The sequence below is a fragment of the Oryctolagus cuniculus genome, chromosome 19 (assembly GCF_051225735.1).
Source record: "Oryctolagus cuniculus isolate XC-2025 breed Fujian yellow rabbit chromosome 19, ASM5122573v1, whole genome shotgun sequence".
NCBI lineage: Eukaryota > Metazoa > Chordata > Mammalia > Lagomorpha > Leporidae > Oryctolagus > Oryctolagus cuniculus.
The window spans coordinates 54,425,357-54,453,270 of NC_142885.1; the positions used below are offsets into that span (position 1 = coordinate 54,425,357).

General features: G+C 42.6%; 1 protein-coding gene across 2 annotated transcripts; it reads left to right on the plus strand.

Moving 5' to 3' along the window:
* On the plus strand, positions 1 to 26,275 carry LOC138847040 (transport and Golgi organization protein 1 homolog). Of its 2 annotated transcripts, none has more exons than XM_089321540.1 (12): positions 1 to 367; positions 1,528 to 1,614; positions 3,871 to 3,999; positions 7,041 to 7,151; positions 9,517 to 9,589; positions 9,739 to 9,877; positions 11,104 to 11,205; positions 14,876 to 14,936; positions 15,045 to 15,080; positions 15,168 to 15,235; positions 15,347 to 15,441; positions 26,108 to 26,275. In XM_089321540.1, the coding sequence occupies exons 1-12, from the start codon at positions 302 to 304 to the stop codon at positions 26,119 to 26,121; spliced, it is 981 nt and encodes a 326-aa protein (XP_089177666.1). In that variant the 5' UTR covers positions 1 to 301; the 3' UTR covers positions 26,122 to 26,275. The 2 variants fall into 2 exon arrangements, with proteins under 2 accessions (XP_089177666.1, XP_089177667.1); XM_089321541.1 differs by having other exon boundaries at positions 3,984 to 3,999.
* Positions 26,276 to 27,914: the final 1,639 nt, after the last annotated feature.

The following is a 27,914-nucleotide window of genomic DNA, read 5'->3' on the forward strand; positions in this document are numbered from 1 at the left end:
AAAACGGGGCCTCCTCTGTGCCCCTCTGCTCACTCCCGAGTGTCTCACACCTGCTGTCTGTCCTGCTGTGTGCAGCCTCCCACTGATGTGTCTCTGAACCCTGTTCCCAGCCTCTACACGTGCTTTGACCCTAATACTTTCCTGACTCCCTTCTCCTGCTTCGCCCAGGTGCCCACCATCCCGCTTCCTGCCACATCGCTTCCCATTCCCCATCCCCATCCCGACCTCCCCCACCCCCTTCCCATCCCCCCCCTTCCCCTCTTCCTATCTGGTGACTTGGGGCACCCGAGAGCACCAGGACATGGAGGTGTGCAGGCGGATCTTCTGGATGTTCCTGCTGGGGTTTCTCAGTCCCTCCAACTGGAATGTGAGTAAACATTAGATGTGCCACGGTTTCTTCCCTTCTATTGGGCTGTGACACACTGAGCTTTATATAACAGCCTTTTCAGGGTCTCTTGGAGAGCAACTTGGCCCTCCTTGGAGACCAAGAACTTCAGCACAGCTGTCATAACCAGGCTGATCAGGCTCTGGCCACATCTGTGACATCAGCTTCTGCTGGGTCCTGACACAGAAAAGACTAACAGGATGGGATTCTGAAAATAATCTCATAGCATAAAAGGGAAGGATTAGTGGAAAGACTAGAGAGAAACCGTGGAATTACATGCACTAGTGGTGGGAACTGTATGGTATGGAATTGTATCTCAATAGTGTTTTTTTTAAAGATTTATTTATTCATTTGAAAATCAGAGTTACATAGAGAAGGAGAGGCAGAGAGAGAAAGAGAGGTCTTCCATTTGCTGGTTCACTCCCCAACTGGCCGCAATGGCTGGAGCTGCACTGATCTGAAACCAGGAGCCAGGAGCTTCTTCTGGGTCTCCCACACTGTCCACTCTGCCTGTCAAAAATAATAATAATAATAATAATAATAATAATTAAAAAAATTTTAGACAGGCAGAGTGGACAGTGAGAGAGAGAGAGACAGAGAGAAAGGTCTTCCTTTACCGTTGGTTCACCCTCCAATGGCCGCTGTGGCCGGCGCGCTGCGGCCGGCGCACCGCGCCGATCCGATGGCAGGAGCCAGGTGCTTCTCCTGGTCTCCCATGGGGTGCAGGGCCCAAGCACTTGGGCCATCCTCCACTGCTCTCCCTGGCCACAGCAGAGAGCTGGCCTGGAAGAGGGGCAACCGGGACAGAATCCAGCGCCCCGACCGGGACTAGAACCCAGTGTGCCCGGCGCCGCAAGGCAGAGGATTAGCCTAGTGAGCCGCGGCACCGGCCTAAATTATTTTTGTGGTAATTATTATAGCAGTTGGTCTTGACTACTATAAAATTAGTTTGAAAAAAAAAAAAACAGTGAATGATGAAAAAAGGTCAATGTTTTTAGAAACCTGGGCTAAGCAACAATCTGTAAATTTCGTTGGAATAATAACTCAGTTACGAGTGCACAGCTGCCGCCTATCTCTCCTTCATGTTATTCTCACTGATATCTTAAGCACACTTTGTACATTTTTCTCATTCTTCCATACAGATTGGCTATGTTGTTGGATTTTTTCCAAAACCATTTAACCAGTTACTTCAAGACTATTCAAAAGAAGATACTGACTTTCCATCCAAAGTAAGCTTATTCATTTATCAATCAATTATAACTTGGCTTATAAATTCATAAGTAAAATTCTATCAACCATTAAAAAGATTTTCTGTGTTTTTGTCAGAAAACTAAGATTGTAAGCTATGCATCATATTTTGTTCTACAGATTATGTTCAGTAAAGTTATTTAAAGTAAGCCATATCTCTTTGTAGAAACAGATTTTTCCCCACTTTTAACATCTGCATAAGTAATGAAACTGTCTCCTCATTCAGGATGGTAAACTCATTCATCACAAACATTTTCTTCTGCTCCTCGCTTGTCCACCTGATCTCCCTCCATCCCTGTCTTCCCTGTACTGTTTTTTTGTTTTTTGTATTTTTTTTTTCCAGGCAGAGTGGACAGTGAGAGAGAAAGGGACAGAGAGAAAGGTCTTCCTTTTTGCCATTGGTTCACCCTCCAATGGCCGCCGCGGCCGGAGCATCGCGCTGATCCGAAGGCAGGAGCCAGGTGCTTCTCCTGGTCTCCCATGGGGTGCAGGGCCCAGGCACTTGGGCCATCCTCCACTGCACTCCCTGGCCACAGCAGAGAGCTGGCCTGGAAGAGGGGCAACCGGGACAGAATCCGGCGCCCCGACCGGGACTAGAACCCGGTGTGCCGGCGCTGCAAGTCGGAGGATTAGCCTGTTGAGCCCTTACTGTTGATCTCAGTCTATTCCATTGTATAGAAGGAAAGCAGACTTGATGGGCTTATTGTTATTGTTATTCTAGATTAGCTAAATCAGCAAGAGCAGAGACTGATCCATATTGTTTTATATATTAGTAGTTTATTTTTTCCATTGCTATTAGAAATCCTTTGTTTGGATTGACAACAATTTGTTTGTCCTTTACTTTGGGGAGGGTGTGGGACTTGTTTTTCCCATTGATCCTTGCTCTTAAAACAAAAGCAGTTCTTCTGTGAGATTGCCCAGTATATCCCTGCATTTTGCAGCTCCACAATGAATTGGCTGGGAAAAATCTCCAGCTGGGATTGTACCTATGATTCTATAAACATATAGAATTGTAATATTTTTTGGCACTTTTGTTCAAAAGAAAAGTCGCTGACATGAGACATTTTGGTTTTGCTAATTACCATGATCATTTTATCAGGAAAACACTGAAACAGATAGCATTGATTGATTAATATTTTACCAAACATGAGTTTACACATAACTGTCCACCTGTCCATCTTATTTTTGGCACATTTTATAATGAATTGCAGGCATCACTGTATTTCCTTCTAAATAGTACAGCATGATTGTCATGAACTAAAATTCAATATTTCTTGACAGATTTTTCTTTAAAAAAAGATACATAGAGGAAAACATAAAAAGTGTAAGTCACTAACTTTGAAAAATATACAAGTATAGCCCAAACCCTATCAAAATCTACAAAATGACTGTCTCCCCAGCAAGCGTTCTCACTTTCTTCCCAGTCAGTCCCTATCCTCATCATTAATTTTGCTTGTTCTAGAATTTTATATAAACAGATGCATACATGCCATATTTACTCTTTTGTGTCTGCCTTATTTTGTTCACACAATGTGTCTAAAATCACTTGCATTGTCCCTTAAATCAGTAATTTTCTTTCACTCACTTCTGACTCAGCATAATACTTACATTATTATCTCTGATTCACCAGCTTGAAGGAAATGTTTAGAATTAATTATGTGCTAAGTTTTTAAAAACAAACAGGTAAATCCAGAACAATCTGTGGACAGCACTGATTAGAATCAGTCAGGACCTACTCAGTGGAAGTCTGTCTTCCTTCTCATAAGAGTCTAATGGAATTAATTCAAGAATATTAGAAAAAAAACCACACTTCAGCCTCATTTTCATTATCGCCATCGTGGTTTTATTTAAGCACTGATACTTGATTTTTGTTTGAATAAAGTTTTTGGTTTTTTGGTTGATGCTGATCTTTGAGTATGAAAATCATATAATCCAAGAGAAAAGCACCTTGAAGAGATTCTTGTGCAGCAACAGACATAGGAGAGGGAGGGCCCGTGGTGAACTAGAACCCTCCACTTAGAGACATCCACATTCACAACATCTAAAAACACTTGCAGCCGTCCAGGAAATGTGAGATTGGCAAACTCTGATATTTCCTGAAGCAGTGAATTCCCCTGCAGTCAGCTGCAGCCTACCTCTGGCAGGCTGGCCTGGGTTTTCTAAAAGATGATTCTTTGTGGGTGAAATACTATAAATATTTCTGAGGTGTCTCACTGTTTCTAGTGTTATCATTGCAGCTGGTCCATGTTCCACCTAGCCATTTTCATCTTGGACTTCAGTGTTTTGAAATTCCCTGGAAATCTATCATTATTGTCTCCTTGGTAATTTCTGCATTTTCCATTTTCTCCAGGAGGACTGGCCTTGCGGTGAGTATACTACAGCAACATACAGGTAACTTTTAATCCTAAATCAGGAGGAACTTTAGTCACTGCACCCTTTATTTACATTCAGCACAATGAGCTCCCCTTGCAGCACGACTTCCCCTGCATCCTATCAGTCTCAACAAGTCCATTTCATTTCTCATTCAGATTGAAATATTTTTATATTTCTCTCAATTGCTTCTTTGAGTCATGTGCTCTTTCTCTTAAGTATTTATGTATTCATTTATCTGAAAGAGAGAGATAAATGACTACAACAGCTGGGATGGAGCCAGGTCACAGCCAAGTGCTGGGAACTCCATCCAGGTCTCCCGCATGAGTGGCAGGAATTCAAGTCCTCATGCCATCATTTGCTGCTTCCCAGGCACATTTGCAGGGAGCTGGGTCAGAAGTGGAGGAGCTGGGATTCAAACTGGCACTCCGATAACAGGAGGCAGGTGTCCTGAGTACGACTTAACCATGACACCAGCCCTGATTCGTGTGCTCTTTGGAACTACATTGTTTAATCTTCAAATAACTTTTGCCTTTTAATATCTTTCTATTATTGATTTCTACATTAATTTTGTGGTCATAGGGAAAATTTTCTATTATTACTTGGAATGTAACTTTCACCTGTGCCTCTCAGTGTAGTTCTGTTCTTTCCTTTAGGTGAGACAGTCGACAGAGGTAGATTTGGGTATTTCTCATCACACAGGTCATTTAATCTCTGGCACATTCCCAGTTAGGCTCAGGGGAAATAGATTCTCGTGAAGGCGGGTCTTTTAAATAGTAGAGAAGACCCTGGGCTTACTTTGAAATGACTGTTTTTCACATACCTTTGTGAAAAACGTGAGAGGATCTATTCTCCAGTATTCACTGTTAGAATCTGCTGGGACTCCTAGAAAGAAAACTCACACCAAGAATGACAGCCTCCACGTGACGGGAATCCCCCGGCATTGTGCAGTGTCACCCTTCTCCACAACGAGCCTCCTGGATCTCATCAGTTACAGCATTGGTTTTCCGTGGTGTACTGATCCCCCCTGAGAATTGTGACTTGGTATGTGCGCTCTGGTATGTGGTGATTCATTGTATCTGTCTGTCTTTCTCATCCTGAAGGCAGCACTTTGCACTGTGACATCAGTTCTCTGATAGATCTAAAGGGTTTTTTGATTTTTAGTTACTTCATCTTTTTCCTTATTATGTACACAAGAATGATAGTCTACAAGCTCCTTACAAGCCAGACCAGAAGTCAAGGGTCCAGCAGTTTTCTGACTTCTAGATCATCAATATGAGCACAGTTAATGTAATCAATGCACAATCATTCTTAGGCGTTTAAAATCAACAGAAAAGTGATCTCTGTTAAACATAGGAGTGGGAATAAGAGAGGGAGGAGATATATAGGTTGGCACATGCTCACTCGGACTTACCTCCAATGGTGGAACTAGAAATGTGCCAGAGGATTTCAACTCAATCTTACCAAGGAGGCAGCTACCAATGCCAACACACTTGGTAAAGTGATAAGTATAAATACACAACCGATCAAAACGGTAGGGTATGTGTTGATGAGATTTCACAAATAAGACCAGTGTAAGCAAATAATGAAGGATAGAATTAAAAGGGAGATGATCCTGCGGGGGAAACAGGACACACAGCAGACTCATAGAATGGCAGCACTCCTGCCTCAGAATCAACCCTTGGGACATTCGGATCTGGCTAAAAGGTCCATGAGAGTCTCACAGGCATGGAAAGCCATGACACGGTGGCAAAAAACAATCCAAATGAAAGATCCTGGTGAACAAGACCCCAGCAGAAGAACAGGCCATCAAGGAGAGAGGCGCCTTTCTCTGAAGGGAGGAAGGAACCTCCACTGTGATACGGCCTTGACTAAACAAGTTCAGAGTCGGTGAACTCAAGGAGCTTCCATAGCCTAGACAGCTCATAGCAAGAGTCTCGGGTGATTGCTGATGTCATAAATAAGAGTGCCAATTGTTAAATCAACAACGGGAGTCACTGGGTACATGCTCCCCACGTAGGATCTCTGTCCTTAATGTGTTCTACTATGAAACTTATAAAACAACACTACTAGTCGAACAATACCCTATACCTTGTGCGGTTGTGTGAGTGCAGCCTGTTGAAATCCTTGCTTAGTATATACTAAGTTGATCTTCAATATATGAAGGTAATTGAAAATGAAACTCGATGAAGGGCGGGATAGGAGAGGGAGTGGGAGAGGGGAGGGCCACGGGAGGGAGGGAGGTTGGGGGGGGGCCACAACAATACAAAAGTTGCACTTTGTAAATTCACATCTATTAAATAAAAAATAACTATATAACAAACAAAAAAAGAAAGAATAAAAAAGAACTTAATACTTTACCCTTTTAGTATTTTTTATGTTCTACTTAAAACTATTGGTTGAACTCTGTAATTAATACACAATTACTCTTAGGTGTTTAATTAATACTATAACTAGTACTCAAATAGTATTTTACACTTTGTGCTTCTGTGTGGGTGCAAACTGTTGAAATCTTTACTTAATATATGCTAAATTGATCTTCTGTATATAAAGATAATTGAAAATTAATCCTGATGTGAATGGAAGGGGAGAGGGAGTGGGAGAGGGGAGTGTTGTGGGTGGAAGGGAAGTTATGGGGGGGGGGGGAAGCTATTGTAATCCATAAGCTGTACTTTGGAAATTTATGTTCATTAAATAAAATAAAATTAAAAAAAGGAAATTACCCTTGTAAATACACATTTTATTACATGTATTACTAATAGTATTGTATTACCAAGGCAACTATATGTTATCAATGATAAAATGACAACTCACAAATATTTTTCCTTCAAACAGAAAAACTGAATGTTAAATACTTGGTGAACTCACTGCTTTTCCATTTGCCCACCCTTAGGATTGGATGACAAGGGTATGGAAATCACTGTTTCCTGATCTGGGTGGGAAGTAAAAGGAATACCTATGATTTTCTGTTTGCTCTTCCTGGATATATTTTCCCATAACAACTGATAATGAGTTCTTTTTTGATGTTTTGTTGAAGGATAATGACAGAAAAGCTGAAGACACGAACAATCTAGTGAATGACCTTATTCAAAGTATATATGCCAAGCTTCCACCTGGAACAGATCTGAATGCCCAGAATCATGACTTGGTAAGAATTTGGCTGTTACATTTTGCCATTTTTTGGCTTCTTAGCCTTTTTAGTTTACTGGGTGAATTGAGATGCAGATTTTTCCTTGCTGTTCATGATAGTACAAGTGTGAGAGTCTAGGGGCTGAAACTTCTGTGCAATGTTCAATGTGGCTGTGTAAATCCTACAATGACTTCTTAAATTTATTTATTTATTTGAGAGGCAGAGTTACAGATAGAGAGAGGGAGAGACAGAGAGAGAGGTCTTCCGTCTGCTGGTTTACTCCCCAAATGGCCGCAAAGGCCAGGGCTGGGCCAGGCTGAAGACAGGAGCTTCCTCTGGGTCTCCCAAGTGGATGCAGGGGCCCAAGTACTGGGGCCATTTTCCACTGCTTTCCCAGGTCATTAGCAGGGAGCTGGATAGGAAATGGAGCAACTGGGGATTAAACCGTCACCCATATGGGATGATGGTGCAGCAGGCAGAGGCCCAAGCCATTATGCCACAGCACCAGCCCCCTGGTTGACTTTCATCTCTTCAGTTTATCACTCAGAGTTTCTATGGAAATTACAGTGCAGATAGTAGAAAAAGAAAACTTCAGAGAAACTGAAAGATGTTATACCAATGTTATTTTTGCCAATAAACATCTCAGGATTGTCAGAGAGAAACTACCTATACTCGCCACAGGATTTCCATTGTATATCTTAGCTTTGATGCAGAACAAATATTTCATTTCTTAAAAGATTAAAATTGGGGGCAGCGCTGTGGCACAACAGGTTAACCCTCTGCCTGTGGTGCGGGCATCCCACATGGGCTCCAGTTCTAGACCTGGATGCTTTTCTTCTAATTCAGCTTTCTACTAAGGCCTGAGAAAGCAGTAGAAGATGGCCCTCATGGCTCCTGGCTTCAGATTGGCCCACTCTGGCCATTGTGGCCATTTGGGGAGTGAACCAGCAGATGGAAAACCTTTCTCTCTGTCTCTCCCTCTCACTGTCTGTAACTCTACCTTTCAAATAAAACAAAAAGATTAAAATTGTATGATCTCTACATGGAATTTTGCTTTGGGAATTGTCATTAGTGAGAATTCCCTATATTAGGTTCAAATTACCACTAATGATGTCAGGGTCAGGAAAGTAAAACTGAAGTTTGAAGATGAGAAAGTAGACAAAGAAAATACTCAGCTCATGCCATCAAGATGGCATGTAACAATGCCATCTTACTTGTTAAAGTGATCAGTTTAAGTTCATAATTGATCAAAAAGATAGGATTAAGTGTCAAAGGGATTACATAAATCAGACCAGTGTCTGCAAATAATAATTGATAGAATTAGAAAGGAGACAATGATCCTACATGGGAAGCAGGATACACAGCAGGCTCATAGAGTGGCAAATGCCCTAAATAGCACTCTGGCCTCAGAATCAGCCCTTAAAGCATTCAGATCTGGCTAAAAAGCCCATGAAAATTACTCAGGCATGGAAAGCCAAGACACTGTGACAAAAAAAAAAAATGACCTAATTGAAAGATCTCTGTGAGTGAGATCCCAGTGGAAAGAAGGGGCCATCAAAGGAGGAGGTACCTTTCTCTGAAGGGAGGAGAGAACTTCCACTTTGACTATGGCCTTGTCTGAATAAGATCGGAGTTGGTGAACTCAAGAGGCTTCCATAGCCTTGGCAGCTCATGACAAGAGCCTCAGGTAATTACTGACGTCATAAATAAAAGTGTCAATTGTTAAATCAACAAAGGGAGTCACTGTCCACCTACTCCCCATGTAGGATCTTAACTATTTTGTTTAAAAAGCTTTATTTTGGGGGGCTGGCATTGTGGCGTAATGTGTAAAGCCACTGCCTGCAGTGCCAGCATCCCATATGGGTGCCAGTTTGAGACCAGACACTCTGCTTCCTATTCAGTTCTCTGCTATGGCCTGGGAAAGCAGTGGAGGTTGGCCCAAGGCCTTGAGCCCTTGTACCTGCGTGGGAGACCTGGAAGAAGCTCCTGGCTCCTGGCTTCGGATCAGCACAGCTCCAGCTGTTCCGACCATCTGGGGAGTGAACCAGCAGATGGAAAGTCTCTCTCTCTCTCTCTCTCTCTTTCTCTTATTCTTTCTCTTTCTCTCTCTCTTTGCCTCTCCTTCTCTCTGTGTGTATAACTGTGACTTTCAAGTAAAATAAATAAATTTTTTTAAAAAAAAGCTTTATTCATTATTTCTTTGAAAGGCAGAGTTACAGAGAGAAAGAGAAAGATAGATTTTTCATCTACTGGTTCACTCTCCAAATGGCGAGGACCAGACAGAAGCTACCTATTTCTAAGGGAAAAACTGAGTAGTGTTAAATGTTCACAAAGTTGTGCAGTCATTATTTCTTGAATGTCTCTTCGTATATTTGTCTTAAAGTCTACAGAGTATCATGATGAAGCCAAGGAAGCCAAGTGGGAAGCCCTGAGGTCCAGCATATGTGAACTGGAAGGTACATTGTTGGGAAAAAAAGGCCCAATAGAGCAAAGATCAGTTTTCACTGGGAAGGTGAAGAATGGCTTACTGCCCCAGGGTCCTTGCCCAGCCACGTTCTTAGGTCCAAGTGCACATACACAAAGAACACTGTTTTATCTTTTGCAGAAGATAAAAAGAACCTGGAAGATAGCTGCCATACATTGAGCTCTGCATTGGCAGAAAAGGAGGCTGACTACAAACTACTGAAGATGACTTTGAATAGTCTTTATGAAAACTATGCACAAAGAAAGATGACCCTAACAAGGTAAGATGCTCACATGTTCTTAGATACAACTACTGTTGTGTGAGCAAGTGTGTCCACCAATGTAGGCGGCTGTAACTGTCAAAGCAGAGCTTTTCCTTATGATCCAGGTTTTGTCTTAGTCCGTCTCAAGGCTGAGGCAGGGGTTGTATGTCTTCAGTGGTATCTTGTTTGCACTGTAATGTGAGCTCTCTTAGGGTGGGACAGTGCCTTGCTCCACTGTGTCTTCAATACCTCACTGCATTTGGGCCTCTCCACAAAGCATTTGCTGAAGCCTTGCATGGATGGCCAGAAAAATACATATAGAAACCTTCCGTGTTGCTTTGTGCCTATTTCCTTCCTATGGCTCTTTAAATGTTGTGGGTAATCCCTATTAAAACAGGTATCAAATTGATAATCTTTTGACTCAAAACCATGGACAAAGCAGTTCAAGGGCAGCACAGCAAGTGTAACTTTCCAGACCCCAGGATTTGCTGCCTACACCATCAGTGAACTCCACCTTGTGAGAGCAGATGACACTGAGGCTGAGGGTTTCCCGGCTATTGGCTCCAGGTTTCCAGGAGCTAAGACCCTGACTGGGTGGCAGTTCACAACATTTTCAAATTCAGTCCATGTTGGTAGCACTATGATTTGCTTTCTCCCCTCTACTAAGCTTGAAGCAGTAGCTGGCAGGGGCTCCACTCCTGCATTTAGACATATCCACAAGTCACTAGTGACCCTGGAAGGCTCTCTGCAGGTCTGATTGTCTATGTCAGGGTACCCGCCTGAGACGGAGAATCAGTCTCGCATGGGAGGAGACAGACAAGTATGGATCCCCTGTCTTACAAACAGTGGGATGAATTGGGATGAATTGGTCTGGTTTTCCAACTGGAAAGAAAATGAGCATTTACTGTCTCAAGGTCATGGCTGACCAGTGCATTCCATAGGTGCTATGTATACAAACATATGTAATGTATGAAATTATGGCTTATTTACTAACAAATAGGAATACAGAGCTACGAGGAGGAGCGTGAAATTGCAGAGGAGTTGCCAGTGGCCCAGAGTCTGATTTTCCTCTGGTCCTCAATGGGCAGCTTTAATTCTGTTCTCAGAATGCGTTTGTGGGTGTGCACATTATTACAGAAGGCTGGGAGGGAATTTTGCATTCAAACCCATCAGACTGCTGGGTGGTCAGAAAGGCAGAGTTTCACATGGGCTTCTGGGTGAGGTGCATTTCTTTCCCGCCTTAGGGAGCTGGCAAGGCAGCAACAGGAGCAGATGGAGAGCGAGAGGCAGCTGTTAGAGAAAGAGGAAAACCTGAAACTGGCTGAAGAGGAGTTACAAAAATACAAGTGAGTTCTGAGCTTGAACACCAACTACTCTGGAAACCCTTGTTGGATTTTGTTTTTAACTCTATTTAGTGTTTAGATATGATTAACACAGAAATATGAACAAACAGTCTGAGGACATACACAGAGAAAAAAAAAAAGCTCACAGCAGGGAAAACACAGCAAATTAAATTTTACTAATGACCAGAAAATGTTGTTACTGAACATTTGCTGATCCCTAACGCTGGGCCAACAGTGTGGGAGGCAGGACTCGTGTGAATGTTTGTGGGGTGGTGGCAGTTATGATTATCCTTAGGAGAGCAGTTTGGTGTAGGAGAGATCACAGCCATAGAAGTGACAGTAGCATTTTGTAAACCCAGTTGTTGCCACTCTGGGGAATATGGAAGCCTATCAGTAAAAGGAGAACAGAGCTTTGTGAGAAAAGATACTCAAGTAGAATCCCTCTTTGCAGATGATATGATTCTTTATTTAGGGGATCCAAATAACTCTACTAAGAGACTATTGGAACTCATAGAAGAGTTTGGCAAAGTAGCAGGATATAAAATCAATGCACAAAAATCAACAGCCTTTGTATACACAGGCAATGCCACGGCTGAGAAAGAACTGCTAAGATCAATCCCATTCACAATAGCCACAAAAATAATCAAAAACCTTGGAATAAACTTAACCAAGGACGTTAAAGATCTCTACGATGAAAATTACAAAACCTTAAAGAAAGAAATAGAAGAGGATACCAAGAAATGGAAAAATCTTCCATGCTTTTGGATTGGAAGAATCAATATCATCAAAATGTCCATTCTCCCAAAAGCAATTTATAGATTCAATGCAATACCAATCAAAATACCAAAGATATTCTTCTCAGCTCTGGAAAAAATGGTGCTGAAATTCATATGGAGACACAGGAGACCTTGAAGAGCTAAAGCAATCTTGTACGACAAAAACAAAGCCGGAGGCATCACAATACCAGATTTCAGGACATACTACAGGGCAGTGGTAATCAAAACAGCATGGTACTGGTACAGAAACAGATGGATAGACCAATGGAACAGAATAGAAACACCAGAAATCAACCCAAACAGCTATATCCAACTTATATTTGATCAAGGATCCAAAACCAATCCCTGTAGCAAGGACAGTCTATTCAATAAATGGTGCTGGGAAAATTGGATTTCCACATGCAGAAGCATGAAGCAAGACCCCTACCTTTCACCTTACACAAAAATCCACTCAACATGGAATAAAGACCTAAATCTACAACCTGACACCATCAAATTATTAGAGAACATTTGAGAAACCCTGCAAGATATAGGTACTAGCAAAGACTTCTTGGAAAAGACCCTGGAAGCACAGGCAGTCAAAGCCAAAATTAACATTTGGGATCGCATCAAATTGAGAAGTTTCTTTACTGTAAAAGAAACAGTCAGGAAAGTGAAGAGGCAACCAACAGAATGGGAAAAAATATTTGCAAACTATGCAACAGATAAAGGATTAATAACCAGAATCTACAAAGAGACCAAGAAACTCCACAACATCAAAGAAAACAACCCACTTAAGAGATGGGCCAAGGACCTCAACAGACATTTTTCAAAAGAGGAAATCCAAATGGCCAACAGACACATGAAAAAATGTTCAGGATCACTAGCAATCAGGGAAATGCAAATCAAAACCACAATGAGGGTTCACCTCACCCTGGTTAGAATGGCTCACATACAGAAATCTACCAACAACAGATGCTGGCGAGGATGTGGGGAAAAAGGGACACTAAGCCACTGTTGGTGGGAATGCAAACTGGTTAAGCCACTATGGAAGTCAGTCTGGAGATTCCTCAGAAACCTGAACATAACCCTACCATACAACCCAGCCATCCCACTCCTTGGAATTTACCCAAAGGAAATTAAATTGGCAAACAAAAAAGTGGTCTGCACATTAATGTTTATTGCAGCTCAATTCACAATATCTAAGACCTGGAATCAACCCAAATGCCCATCAACAGTATTCTGGATAAAGAAATTATGGGACATGTACTCTGTAGAATACTATACAGCAGTCAAAAACAATGAAATCTGGTCATTTGCAACAAAATGGAGGAATCTGGAAAACATCATGCTGAGTGAATTAAGCAAGTCCCAAAGGGACAAATATCATATGTTCTCCCTGATCAGTGACAACTAACCGAGCACCAAAAAAGAAACCTGTCAAAGTTAAATGGACACTATGAGAAACAGTGACTTGATCAGCCCTTGCCCTAACTGTTGATGTACAATGTAATAGTTTATCCCTTTTAGTATTTTTTCTTCTACTTAATACTATTGGTTGAACTCTGTAATTAACACACAATTATTCTTAGGTGTTTAAATTTAACTGAAAAGTGACCTCTGTTAAATATAATAGTGGGAATAAGAGAGGGAGGAGATGTACAATTTGGGACATGCTCAAGCTGACTCGCCCCAAATGGTGGAGTTAGAAATGTGCCAGGGGATTCCAATACAATCCCATCAAGGTGGCATGTACCAATGCCATCTCACTAGTCCAAGTGATCAATTTCAGGTCACAATAGATCATAATGATAGGACTAAAAGTCAAAGGGATCCCATAAACAAGACTAGTGTTTGCCAATACTAACTGATAGTTATAAAAAAGGGAGAGAATGATCCAACATGGGAAGTGGGATACACAGCAGACTCATAGAATGGCAGATGTCCTAAACAGCACTCTGGCTTCAGAATTAGCCCTTAAGGCATTCAGATCTGGCTGAAGATCCCATGAGAGTATTTTAGGCATGGAAAGCCAAGACACTGTGGCAAAAAACCAACCAAACAAAAACAACAACAACAACAAAAACCACACACACCTAAATGAAAGATCTCTGTGAGTGAGATCCCAGTGGAAAGAACGGGCCATCAAAGAAAGAGGTACCTTTCTCTGAAGGGAGGAGAGAACTTCCACTTTGACTATGACCTTGTAGAAGTAATATCGAAGTTGGCGAACTCAAAAGGCTTCCATAGCCTCGGCAACTCATGACTAGAGCCTAGGGAGAATACTGACACCTTAAACAAGAGTGTCAATTTGTCCACAACAGGAGTCACTGTGCACTTACTCCTCATGTAGGATTTCTGTCCTTAATGTGTTGTTCAATGTAAATTAGTGCTATAACTAGTACTCAAACAGTAGTTTACACTTTATGTTCTGTGTGGGTGCGAACTGATTAAATCTTTACTTAATATATACTAAATTGATCTTCTGTACATAAGATAATGGAAAAGGAATCTTGATGTGAATGGAATGGGAGAGGGAGTGGGAGATGGGAGGGTTGCGGGTGGGAGGGAAGTTATGGGGAGGGGAAGCATTGTAATCCATAAACTGTACTTTGTAAATTTATATTTCCTAAATAGAAGTTAAAAAAAAGGAAACAGAAAAAAAAGATACTCAATTAGAATAAAGCAGGGTAAGGAGATTATGCTAACTCAGAATCCTGCAGACTTTATATACTGGATAAAAAACTGGTAAAGCAGTAGTTTGTATTCCACTGTGCCTTTATTATCATGGTACATACAAGATGTTTGATCTGTGTCCATGTTTTGTGCACATGTGTGAAGATAATGACCACTTGGGTACATTGAGTAAAATCATCATCAAAAAATGCTCATCTGATGACAGTAAATCTCAATCACAGGAGAAAAATTCAAGAACTGCAGGCACGGCAGGAGCGACAAAGGTCCATGTTCAGAAACCAGGTAATCTGCATTCTGCCAATCATTGCAGAATCCTCAGCCCCTTATGCCGATAACTACAGTGCTACTTAGATCCCCTGGACTTAGCTGCTGATGTGTGGACTTTTTCAGATAGCCTTTTACACCCAGAAGGATCGGGAAAACAGGGTAAGGCTTTTTAAAGACTTTTTCTTTGCTGCCTTCTTTTGTGCCCAGTCTTCCACAGCTAACCAGGCATGCGTTTTCCTCCCACAGCTCAGGGCCTGTGCTTTTGAGCAGGAGGTGATGGAAAGGAGGAAGGAGCTGGTCTACTTGCAGCACAGGTGCTGAATGGGGTTGGCATCTTCACGGGTGTCTCTCAAGGCTTAAGATTAGGCTGTCGAGTGTCTGGTAGAGAAGCTGGTACTGAAGTCCACTTGTTTTCTGTGTTCAAGATGGGAAATAATGGAAATGCAGAGGCTGGCAGAGGGATCCTGGAGGCGGATGCCAGCACCGGGACGAATGACCTGGGGGAGCACTCCAGGGAGAGGTAGGAGCAGCTGGTTGGGGGGCAGCTTCATTTCCACTGCAGAATCCACATCCTCCCCTTATTCCAGAAGTGACTGTTCTGTATTCTGAAAACAGTCCAGTGCACTAACTAAAGAGAAAGCATTGTCCCAGAAGGTGGTAGGACACTTTTCCTCAGGTGCCCTAGCAAGGTGGTTCTTTGGGCTGGACCCCAGGGAAAGGCCCTGCACTGGATGTGGATTCTCCTCTACTCCCACTGGTGACTTTTTTTTTAAAGATTTATCAGAGGGGCTGGCATTATGGTGTAGTTGGTTGGGCTACTGCCTGCAATGCCAACATCCCATATGGGCACTGGGTCTAGTCTAGGCTTCTCCATTTCCAACCCAGCTCCATGCTGATGTACCTGAGAAAGCAGCAGAGTATTGCCCGAGTGCTTGGGCCCCTGCACCCACATGGGAGACCCAGAAGAAGCTCCTGGCTTCCACCTGGCCCAGCCCAGCCTTTTGCAGCATCTGGGGAGTGAGTCAGAGGGTGGATGATATCTCTATCTCTATCTCTCTCTCTCTCTCTCTCTGACTCTGCATTTCAAATAAAATAAATCTTAAAAAAAGATTTATTTGAAAGGCAGAGTGACAGAGAGGGAAAAACACATACACAGAGACAGAGAGGAGAGAGAGAAGAGATAGGAGAGAGAGGAGAGAAGGGGAGAGAGAGAGAGAGAGAGAGAGAGAGAGAGAGAGAGATCATCCATCCTCTGGTTCACTCCCCAGATGCTGCAAAAGGCTGGGCTGCGCCAGGCAGAAGCCAGGAGCTTCTTCTGGGTCTGTTGCTTCACCCTTAATGCCCATAACAGTTGAGGCTGGGCCAGGCAGAAGCCAGGAGCCAGGAATTCTATCCAGGTCTCCCGCATGGGTTTCAGGAACCTAAGTATTTGGGTGATCATTTCCTGCCTTCCCAGGTGCTTTTGCTGAAAGCTGTATCAGAAATGGAGGCACTGGAACTCAAAGTGGCCCTGTGATACGGGATGTGGGTGTCCTAGAGGAAGAGTTTATTTTGTGTGCTTTGTGCAATTTTGAACTCTCTTGGTAAAAGCAAATCGCAGTCTTATTTCTTGTGGAAAATATGCTATGCAGAAATCCTCCAGTGATGCCCTCTGTAAAATATCCTGCAGTAGCAGGGATCAAATATTTGTACAGAAATGCACACTTGCAGGGTGATAGTGAAGTGTGACAGCCAGTAATTATCTTCAGGGCCAATTTCCAAGAAAGTCCTGAATTATGTTCCCATGAACAGGTTCTCTTGTGGCCTGTGTAGTTATCACAGTGGATGAGTCCTCTGTTCAGACACCACAGGCCGTTTACAGTTTGAAATCAAAACACATTTGTTTTAATGTTCTTATTTAGAGTTAGTCTGAAACTCTCACTGGACTTTAAACTCAGTATTGCCTGTGACTTATGATAAGTATTATACCTCTGTGTACCTAACTTCTAGGTAACAGTTTCTGTCAAAACACATTCCCAGTTTCCCTGCAGAACATCAGGAATCCACATCCCCTCCCAAGAGATTCTGGTGTCCAGGGGTGGCAACACTGAGACCCTTAGCTTAGGAGAGAAGCAGAGGGGACAAGGAGGCAGGTGGCCCTCGATTCCACGACTGGCTGTGATCATGTGTGAAGGGTGGACATTCCTCTCTTCTCATTATCTGTTCTTAGTGTGCAAGTAACAGGCTTTGGATGTGGTAGGCAGGTAGGCTCGGGGGAGGTCTGGATATAGAGGTCATTTGTTTAGGATGTGTGTGTTTATTAATCTGGTTTGGCTCTGCATCTCCTGTAGGACAGGCCATGTCTTCTGACATCTGCAGACATAGAGAATGACATGTGGGGACATCAGTCTATCCTGTGACGTCTCTTCATGCCCCAAGCCGTCAGGACCCAGTGGGAGAGTCAAGTTGTGTGTCACGTGTTGCTCTAAATCTGGTGGAGGCGAAGGTGCCTGGGACTGTCACCTACTTTATTGTGGATCAGCTTTTACTGGGATGAGTGTTGGTGCCATTGTCCATCATAGTAATACATTTCAAATATTAACTTCTGCGGGAGGCTGCAGAGGACCGCTACTTTTCCCAAATTTCTCTGTATGCCCTACCCCACAAGTGGTCCCTCGTCATGCTATTCCCATCCTATCAGTCTCTGCACCGGTAGCCTCAGTTAGTGCCTCCACCTCTAGCATTTGGTATGATGATCTGCACACAATGAAGTGACCTGGAAAGTGTCCTCATCTTATCTCTTTTTTGATATACAAAGGAAAACGTCCCAGATGGTACTGCAGGGTGTTACAACTTAAGGGTGAGGTTGTCTGAGGACCTTGGAAATTTGCTCCAGTTTCTTTTTTTTTTTTTTTTTATCTCTTATTTAATGAATATAAATTTCCAAAGTACGACTCATGGGTTACAATGGCTTCCCCCCCCATACCGTCCCTCCCACCAACAACCCTCCCCTTTCCCACTCCCTCTCCCCTTCCATTCACATCAAGATTCATTTTCGATTATCTTAATATACAGAAGATCAGCTTAGTATACCTTAAGTAAGTATTTCAACAGTTTGCTCCCACACAGAAACATAAAGTGAAAAATAATAGATGATTTTTTTTAAATGATGATGAAATCAGATCAGACCTATTGTCATGTTTAATCCCAGTGAGAGTCAAGTTGGGAATTGAAAATTTCTTTCTTTCTTTCTTTTTTTTTTTTTTTTTTTTACAGAAGATCAGTTTAGTGTACATTAAGTAAAGATTTCAGTCGTTTGCACCCCCATAGAAACACAAAGTGAAATATACTGTTTGAGTACTCGTTATAGCATTAAGCCTCAGTGTACAGCACGTTAAGGACCGAGATCCTACATGAGGAGTAAGTGCACAGTGACTCCTGTTGTTGACTTTACCAATTGACACTCCTGTTTATGGCATCAGTAATCTCCCTATGCACCAGTTATGAGTTTCCAAGGCTATGGAAGCCCCTTGAGTTCTCCGACTCTTATCTTGTTTAGACACGGTCATAGTCAAAGTGGAGGTTCTCTCCTCCCTTCAGAGAAAGGCACCTCCCTCTTTGAAGACCTGTTCTTTCCACTGGGATCTCACTCACAGAGATCTTTTTGCCAGAGTGTCTTGGCTTTCCATGCCTGAAATACTCTCATGGGCTTTTCAGCCAGATCCGAGTGCCTTTAGGGCTGATTCTGAGGCCAGAGTGCTATTTAGGACATCCGCCATTCTATGAGTCTGCTGAGTATCTCACTTCCCATGTTGGATCACTCTCCCCTTTATTTATTCTATCGGTTGGTGTTAGCAGATACTAGACTTGTTTATGTGCTCCCTTTGACTCTTAGTCCTTTCATTATGATCAATTGTGAACTGAAATTGATCACTTGGAGTAGTGAGATGGCATTGGCACATGCCACCTTGATGGGATTGAATTGGAATCCCCTGGTATGTTTCCAACTCTACCAATTGGGGCAAGTCAGCCCGAGCATGTCCCAAATTATACATCTCTTCCCTCTCTTATTCCCACTCTTATGTTTAACAGGGATCACATTTCAGTTAATTTTCAACACTTAAGAATAACTGTGTGATAATTACAGAATTAAACCAGTCATATTAAGTAGAACAGACAAAAAAAAATACTATGAGGGATAATGTATTAAGTTGTCCATTAGCAGTCAGAGCTATGCTGATCAAGTCACCATTTCTCATAGTGTCCATTTCACTTCAGGAGGTTTCCTTTTTGGTGTTGAGTCAGTTGTCACCGATCAGGGAGAACATATGGTATTTGTCCCTTTGGGACTGGCTTACTTCACTCAGCATGATGTGTTCCAGATTCCTCCATTTTGTTGCAAATGACTGGATTTCGTTGTTTCTTACTGCGGTATAGTACTCTAAAGAATACATATCCCATAATTTCTTTATCCAGTCTACCGTTGATGGGCATTTAGGTTGGTTCCAGGTCTTGGCTATTGTGAATTGTGCTGCAATAAACATTAGGGTGCAGACCGCTTTTTTGTTTATCAATTTAAACTCCTTTGGGTAAATTCCAAGGAGTGGGATGGCTGGGTCGAATGGTAGGGTTATATTCAGGTTTCTGAGGAATCTCCAGACTGATTTCCATAGTGGCTTGACCAGTTTGCATTCCCACCAACAGTGGGTTAGTGTCCCTTTTTCCCCACATCCTCGCCAGCATCTGTTGTTGGTAGATTTCTGTATGTGAGCCATTCTAACCGGGGTGAGGTGAAACCTCATTGTGGTTTTGATTTGCATTTCCCTGATTGCTAGTGACCTTGAACATTTTTTCATGTGCCTGTTGGCCATTTGGATTTCCTCTTTTGAAAAATGTCTATTGAAGTCCTTGGCCCATCTCTTAAGTGGGTTGTTGGTTTTGTTTTTGTGGAGTTTCTTGATCTCTTTGTAGATTCTGGTTATTAACCCTTTATCTGTTGCATAGTTTGCAAATATTTTTTCCCATTCTGTCGGTTGTCTCTTCACTCTCCTGACTGTTTCTTTTGCAGTACAGAAACTTCTCAATTTGATGCAATCCCAATAGTTGATTTTGGCTTTGACTGTCTGTGCCTCCCGGGTCTTTTCCAGAAATTCTTTGCCTGTGCCAATATCTTGAAGGGTTTCTCCAATGTTCTCTAATAACTTAATGGTGTCAGGACGAAGATTTAGGTCTTTAATCCACGTTGAGTGGATTTTTGTGTAAGGTGTAAGGTAGGGGTCTTGCTTCATGATTCTGCACGTGGAAATCCAGTTTTCCCAGCACCATTTATTGAATAGACTGTCCTTGCTCCAGGAATTAGTTTTAGATCCTTGATCAAATATAAGTTGGCTGTAGATGTTTGGGTTGATTTCTGGTGTTTCAATTCTGTTCCATTGGTCTATCCATCTGTTTCTGTACCAGTACCATGCTGTTTTGATTACAACTGCCCTGTAGTATGTCCTGAAGTCTGGTATTGTGATGCCTCCGGCTTTGTTTTTGTTGTACAAGATTGCTTTAGCTATTCGAGGTCTCTTGTGCCTCCATATGAATTTCAGCATCATTTTTTCTAGATCTGCGAAGAATGTCTTTGGTATCTTGATTGGGATTGCATTGAATGTATAAATTGCTTTTGGGAGAATGGACATTTTGATGATGTTGATTCTTCCAATCCATGAGCATGGAAGATTTTTCCATTTTTTGGTATCCTCTTCTATTTCTTTCTTTAAGGTTTTGTAATTTTCATCGTAGAGATCTTTAACGTCCTTGGTTAAGTTTATTCCAAGGTATTTGATTGTTTTTGTAGCTATTGTGAATGGGATTGACCTTAGCAGCTCTTTCTCAGTCATGGCATTGCTTGTGTATACAAAGGCTGTTGATTTTTGTGCATTGATTTTATATCCTGCCACTTTGCCAAACTCCTCTATGAGTTCCAATAGTCTCTTAGTAGAGTTCTTTGGATCCTCTAAGTACAGAATCATATCGTCTGCAAAGAGGGATAGTTTGACTTCTTCCTTCTTGATTTGTATTCCTTTGATTTCTTTTTCTTGTCTGATGGCTCTGGCTAAAACTTCCAGAACTATGTTAAATAGCAGTGGTGAGAGTGGGCATCCCTGCCTGGTGCCAGATTTCAGTGGAAATGCTTCCAACTTTTCCCCATTCAATAGGATGCTGGCTGTGGGTTTTTTATAAATTGCTTTGATTATATTGAGGAATGTTCCTTCTATACCCAATTTGCTTAGAGTTTTCATCATGAAAGGGTGTTGAATTTTATCAAATGCTTTCTCTGCATCAATTGAGATAATCATATGGTTTTTCTTCTGCAGTCTGTTAATGTGGTGAATCACATTGATTGATTTGCGAATGTTGAACCATCCCTGCATACCAGGGATGAATCCCACTTGGTCTGGGTGGATGATTTTCCTGATGTGTTGTTGTATTCTATTGGCCAGAATTTTATTGAGGATTTTTGCGTCTATGTTCATCAGGGATATTGGTCTGTAATTTTCTTTCAGTGCTGCATCTTTCTCTGGCTTAGGGATTAAGGTGATGCTGGCTTCATAGAAAGAATTTGGGAGGATTCCCTCTTTTTCGATTGTTCTGAATAGTTTGAGAAGAAATGGGATTAGTTCTTCTTTAAATGTCTGGTAGAATTCAGCGGTGAATCCATCTGGTCCTGGGCTTTTCTTTGTTGGGAGGGCCTTTATTACTGTTTCAATTTCTGTTTCAGTTATGGGTCTATTTAGGTTTTCGATGTCTTCATGGTTCAATTTAGGTAGGTTGCATGTGTCCAGGAATCTATCCATTTCTGATAGGTTTTCCTGTTTGCTGGCGTACAGGTCCTTGTAGTAATTTCTGATGATTCTTTTTATTTCTGTGGTGTCTGTTGTTACGTTTCCTTTTTCATCTCTGATTTTATTGATTTGGGTCTTTTCTCTTCTTTTTTTAGTTAGTTGGGCCAATGGGGTGTCAATTTTGTTTATTTTTTCAAAAAACCAGCTTCTCGCTTGGCTGATTTTTTGTAATGTTTTTTTGGATTCAATCCTATTAATTTCTTCTCTGGTTTTAATTATTTCTCTTCTCCTACTAGATTTGGGTTTGGTTTGCTGCAGTTTTTCTAGGTCCTTGAGGTGCGCTGAAAGCTCATTTATTTGGTACCTTTCCAATTTCTTGGTATAGGCACCTATTGCTATAAATTTGCCTCTCAATACTGCTTTTGCTGTATCCCATAAGTTTTGATATGTTGTGTTGTTGTCTTCATTTACTTCCAGAAAGTTTTTGATTTCTCTTTTGATTTCTTGAATGACCCAGTGTTCATTCAGGAGCATGTTGTTCAGTCTCCATGTGTTTGCATACTTTCTGGGGTTTCCTGAGTTGCTAATTTCCAGCTTCATCCCGCTGTGGTCTGAGAAGCTGCATGGTATGATTCTAATTCTTTTAAATTTGCTGAGACTTGCTTTATGGCCTAGTATGTGGTCAATCCTAGAGAAGGTTCCATGCGCTGCTGAGAAGAATGTGAAGTCTGTAGATGTAGGGTTGAAAGTTCTGTATATATCTGTTAGATCCATTTGGGCTATAGTGTCATTTAAATCTGCTGTTTCCTTGTTGATCTTCTGTCCGGATGATCTGTCTATTTCTGAGAGTGGAGTATTGAAGTCCCCCAGTACTATTGTATTGGAATCTAAATCTCCCTTTAAGTCCCTTAACATATCTTTTAAATAAACCGGTGCCCTGTAATTAGGTGCATATACATTTATAATAGTTACATCTTCCTGTTGAATTGAACCCTTAATCATTATATAGTGTCCCTCTTTGTCTCTCTTAACAGTTTTTGTATTAAAGTTTATTTTGTCTGATATTAATATGGCTACACCTGCTTTTTTTTGGTTTCTGTTGGCATGGAATATCTTTTTCCAACCTTTCACTTTCAGTCTGCATGCCTCTTTGTTAGAGAGATGTGTTTCTTGTAGGCAACAAATAGTTGGGTTGTGTTCTGTGAGCCAGTCAGCTAAACGGTGTCTTTTAACTGAAGAATTCAGACCATTAATGTTCAATGTGACTATTGATACGTAGTGACTTTGCCCTGCCATTTTCCCGGAAATATTTTCTAGTATATGCTTTGAGCTTCCCATGCTCTTTTACTGGTAGGTGTTCTTCCCTTCCCTTCTTTCATATTGATGGCCGTGTTTCTGTTTTTCTGAGTGTAGCACATCTTTAAGTATCTTTTGCAGGGCCGGACGAGTGGCCACAAAGTCTTTCAATTTCTGTTTGCTATGAAAGGTCTTTATTTCACCTTCATTCACAAATGAGAGCTTGGCAGGATATAATATTCTGGGCTGGCAATTTTTCTCTCTTAGCACCTGTGCTATGTCTCGCCATTCCCTCCTAGCTTGTAGGGTTTCTGATGAGAAGTCAGCTGTGAGTCTGATTGGAGATCCTCTGAGAGTAATCTGACGTTTCTCTCTTGCACATTTTAGGATCTTTTCTTTATGTTTCACTGTGGTAAGTTTAATTACCACGTGTCGTGGTGAGGATCTCTTTTGGTCATGTTTATTGGGGGTTCTATGAGCTTCCTGTACTAGGATATCTCTGTCCTTCTCCAAACCTGGAAAGTTCTCTGCTAGTATCTCACTAAAAAGGCCTTCCAATCCTTTCTCTCTCTCCATGCCTTCAGGAACTCCTAGAACTCGAATGTTGGTTTTTTTGATAGTATCCTGTAGATTCCCAACAATATTTTTTAGGTTTCTAATTTCCTCTTCTTTTCTTTGGTTTGACTGTATGTTTTCCTGTGCTCTATCTTCTAAGTCCGATATTCTCTCTTCTGCTTCACCCATTCTGTTTTTAAGGCTTTCTAATGTGTTTGTCATTTGATCTATTGAGCTCTTCATTTCATTTTGATTTCTCTTCACTATAACACTTTCCTGTTCTACTAGTTTCTGAGTTTCATTTTGACTCTTCCTTAAAATTTCGTTTTCACGAGAGAGATTTTCAATCTTGTCCATTAAGGATTTCTGTAGTTCAAGGATTTGCTTTTGAAAACTTCTAAATGTTCTTATCATAAATTTTTTGAAATCCGTATCTTGCATTTCTTCTATCTCATCATCTTCATACTCTTGGCTTGGGGTGTTTTGCTTATTTGGAGGCATCATAGTGTCATCGTTGATCTTGCTCCCTCTATTTCTGTGTTTGTTACTTGGCATAGTTAATTCTTCTTGCGTCACTGTGCGTTTTTTTTTTTTTCTTTTTTTTTCTTTTTTTTTTTTTTATTTATTTATACTGTGTCCGTGTTAAGTGGACTGCCTGCTGTTGGAGGAGCCTTGGAGGCTTGAGATGGGTGCGGCCTGAGAGCTCTGCCTGGTTCTTCCAGGTTAAGGGTGTGCAAAGGTGACACCCTCAGGTTATGCGTGGTAAATCTCTCTCTTTTTATTTATTTATTTATTTTATTTATTCAGGGGGTAAGTAACACCGCAGGGCACGGCTGTGCGGAATTGATGGTATTTAGCTTCCAGTCTTTGGCTCCTCTGGACTCCCACTGGGTTGCCTAGGCTACTGAATTGTAGTGACTCAGTTCCTTAGCTCTCCCCCATTGATATGTAAATCCAGAGCGCAGGCCTGCTCTTTGTCTCTTGGGAATTCTAGCCTTGCAGCCTTGTAACCTTTGCAAGGTTAGGGGGAAGAGAAACCCCGAAGCTTTTTTTTTTCCTTCTTTCCGGTAGTGAGTTTGCTGCACTTTCCGGCCCCCCTCTAGATTCTGACCCCCGTTTCCCCACCAATGTCTCGGGTTATTGAGCTCACCTCCCCTTCCAGCGCCGATGTGTGGAGCGTCCCAAGTCTCCCCGCTGTTGTCTGTGTGGCATGCACTCCCCTTGGAGCACTGGGCTCCAGTTTCTGAGGACACACAATTGGCAGTACCATCTCTGCTGTGCACTGGGCAGCAGGTGTGTGTTTACATGAGGAAAGAGGTGGCTTATGGAGGTCAGAATATCAGGGTTTTTGCTGCCCTAAAGCTCTTCACCCCTAATCTGCAGGAAAGACAAGGGATTCCTGTGGGGGTGTCAAAGTTATGGGTCCGTGAGGACGCGTGCCCTAGAGGTCCAGGAAATGGACCTTGGTCCTGTGAGGAGACTTTGCTTGATGAGGCCCATAAGACTGACTGTGCAGCTGGGTCTGGGGCAGTGGGCAGCTCCCTCTGCATCGTGATGAGAGGCTCCAGGGGGAACTGAGGCTGACTGTGTGCTGCCCAGCTGGGCGCCTCTCACCACATCCCAGCCTCCTCTAGCCTTGCTCTCAGCTCCACATCAGGCACCATGGGGGCTCTCCCTGTGGCTCTGTTGTCTCAGGCCCTGGTACCCACGCTCTGTGGGGCCTCCTCTGAGCCCCCCTCAGTCACCTGTGACACGGGGATCTTGTTGGTTTCTGAGGACACTGTCAGGAAGAAAAAACAAGCCCATGGCAAAAGTACCTGGCAAATGTCTGCACATACTGGGCACTCCCCTTCCCACGTCACATGAAAACTCTCCTCTCATAAGATCATCAATAGATGTTCACTGAAGTACAGTAAATAAATCTAAGGGTACTGGCATCCCATATGGGTGCCAGGTTCTAGTCCCGGTTGCTCCTCTTCCACTCCAGCTCTCTGCTGTGGCCTGGGAAAGCAGTAGAGGATGGCCTAAGTGTTTGTACCCTGCACCCGTATGGGAAACCAGGAGGAAGCACCCGGCTCCTGGCTTTGGATCGGCGTAGCTCCAGCTGCGGCGGTCATTTTGGGAGTGAACCAAAGGAAGGAAGACTTTTCTCTCTGTCTCTCTGTCACACTGTCTGTAACTTTACCTGTCAAATTAATTAATTAATTAATTTTTTTAAATAAAAAATCTAAGGGTGTAATAGCTCAGGCCAAGACATGACTTGCAACCCTGTTTGCAAAGATGAGGCAGAGTCTCCTCTCTGTTACTCAAATTCAGACATGACAAGGTGAGGCAGTGATGAGGACGGGCTCACAGGAAGCTCAGATCTGCCTGAGATGTGCAGACTGTGATGTTTCATGAGCTGGAGACACAGATACAGCCACACATGGAGGTACTCGCTCGTAGCCCAGATAGATGAGAGGGGACACAGTGTGGATAAGAAAATCAAGTCTTATGGAAATAGTCTTAAATCTTCTTGCCTTCCAGGACAAGCATTTTGAAATCCAAAGAGGAGCCCGAGCCACCCTAAGCATGCTGCGGCGATGACACACATTGAAGAACTGACCAGTGTGCACTCCTGAATGTTTTCCCTGCTCCATGCTGCCTCTTCCCTCTCTTATTTTTCCTAAAATTTCCCCTAATAAACCTCATGAGATCCTCTGTCTCAGTGTCTGTATCATAGATGACCAACTGATACCTCTAGGTCATTCACAATGTGATCCACATCCACACAGTTCAAACATGGGCGGACACTTTGGTGTCGCAGGCAGAAGCAAGATCACCCTTTCTGGTAGTACTGACCATCACAGGTAGGAAGGAGTCTTCTGGGGGTGGGAACATCCAACATCTAGAGTCAGGTGGTCGCTGGGCTAATTCATGCTAGAAACACTCACTGAGCACTGTGCTAGAGCCTGTGAGCAGACACACAGGCGCCTGTCCTCCTGTGAAGCTGACTCAGACGGAAGGCAGCGGTTCTGCAGCAGTGGCGGAGCTCCGTGAGGAGGACCCCAGTGGTCGAGTCTGTGTCACAGCCCTTCTCTCACTGTGCTAGCTGCCCCTGAGGCACTACGTCCAGGAGGGTTCTGAGGAAAGCTGAACCTGGAACAGAGATATCTTGACAAGTCCTGTGAGCCCCCAAACCCTCCTTCATTTTCTTTGGTGAGGGACGGACAGCACCCTAACCAGAGTTACTGGACAAGAAGAATAAATAAGCGACATCCAGATAGCAAAGACCAAGTGAAGGGTAAGTTTTAAAATACAGGAACAAGGGAACAGGCATTTTAGCCTGAAGATAAGATGTCCCACATTGGAGGGTCTGGGTTCAATTCCTAACTCTGGCTCCTGACTCCAGATTCCTGCTAATGCAAACCCTGGAAGGCAGTGACAATGGCTCAAGTATTTGGGTTCCTGCTCTCATGTGGGAGACCTGATTGCATTTCCATTTCCTGTTACTGGCCTAAGCCTAGAGCCAGCCATGGCAGGCATTCAGGGGAGTGAACCAGTAAATGAGACTTCTCTCTGTCTCAGAAATCAATGAAAAAGTTAAAATAAAATAAGGAAAATGTTGGTAAGCAAGGGTCAATGAGGGAGAAGATGGAAGAGAAAAGAGGTGAAAATCTAGAACCTCCTCCTGACTCTTCTGCTCATCCAGGAGAGTTGGAAGATGAGGTGTGGAAGCAGGACAAGGGTATGGGGAGCGGTGCTAGTTAAAGTTCTTGTTGATAGCGTCTGCAAGGAGGAGGAGGTGAGATTGTCTTAGGGCTGTTGAGGGAGGTGCAGCTGGGAGCACAGGAGACAGAAGAACAATCACAGTGGGGAATAAAGCAGCATGCTGACAAGGGAATGCATTCATACCACCAAACATCACTGACCTCTCACACCATGCTTGGTGCTTTGTTAAACATTCCCATGTGTTAGTTCATTTCATTCCCAAATAACCCCACAGAGTACACATTATCACTGCTCAACCTAATGGGGGAAGAAAACGAAACTCAGAGAGGTTTAGTTTGGATAAGTAGCCTGGGTAAGCTGGGATTTGAACCCAGGTCTTCTGAATCCAAGAGCCTTCGTGTTAAACCAGTATCCCAAATTGTCTTCCATGGCTGAGGCTGCCAAGAAGTGTTGAAAGCTTTTCTAAGGCAGGGGGCGATAATTTTGAACTACTGATCAGCAAAGCATGTGTTTTTTGTTTCATTTTAGAAATACCAGCAGTTCTGGAATAGATAAGATGAACAGCTTATTGGCTCATGGATGGGATGTTGCTGATCAAGTGAGGACAATGGTGAAAGGAAGT

What these genes read in the sequence shown, in the direction of transcription:
- LOC138847040 (XM_089321540.1), top strand. Translation starts at nt 302, where the DNA reads ATGGAGGTGTGCAGGCGGATCTTCTGGATGTTCCTGCTGGGGTTTCTC. An exon ending in CAGCATATGTGAACTGGAAG is followed by an intron (nt 9,590 to 9,738) that starts GTACATTGTTGG and finishes TATCTTTTGCAG; the next exon opens with AAGATAAAAAGAACCTGGAA. An exon ending in AGAAGGATCGGGAAAACAGG is followed by an intron (nt 15,081 to 15,167) that starts GTAAGGCTTTTT and finishes TTCCTCCCACAG; the next exon opens with CTCAGGGCCTGTGCTTTTGA.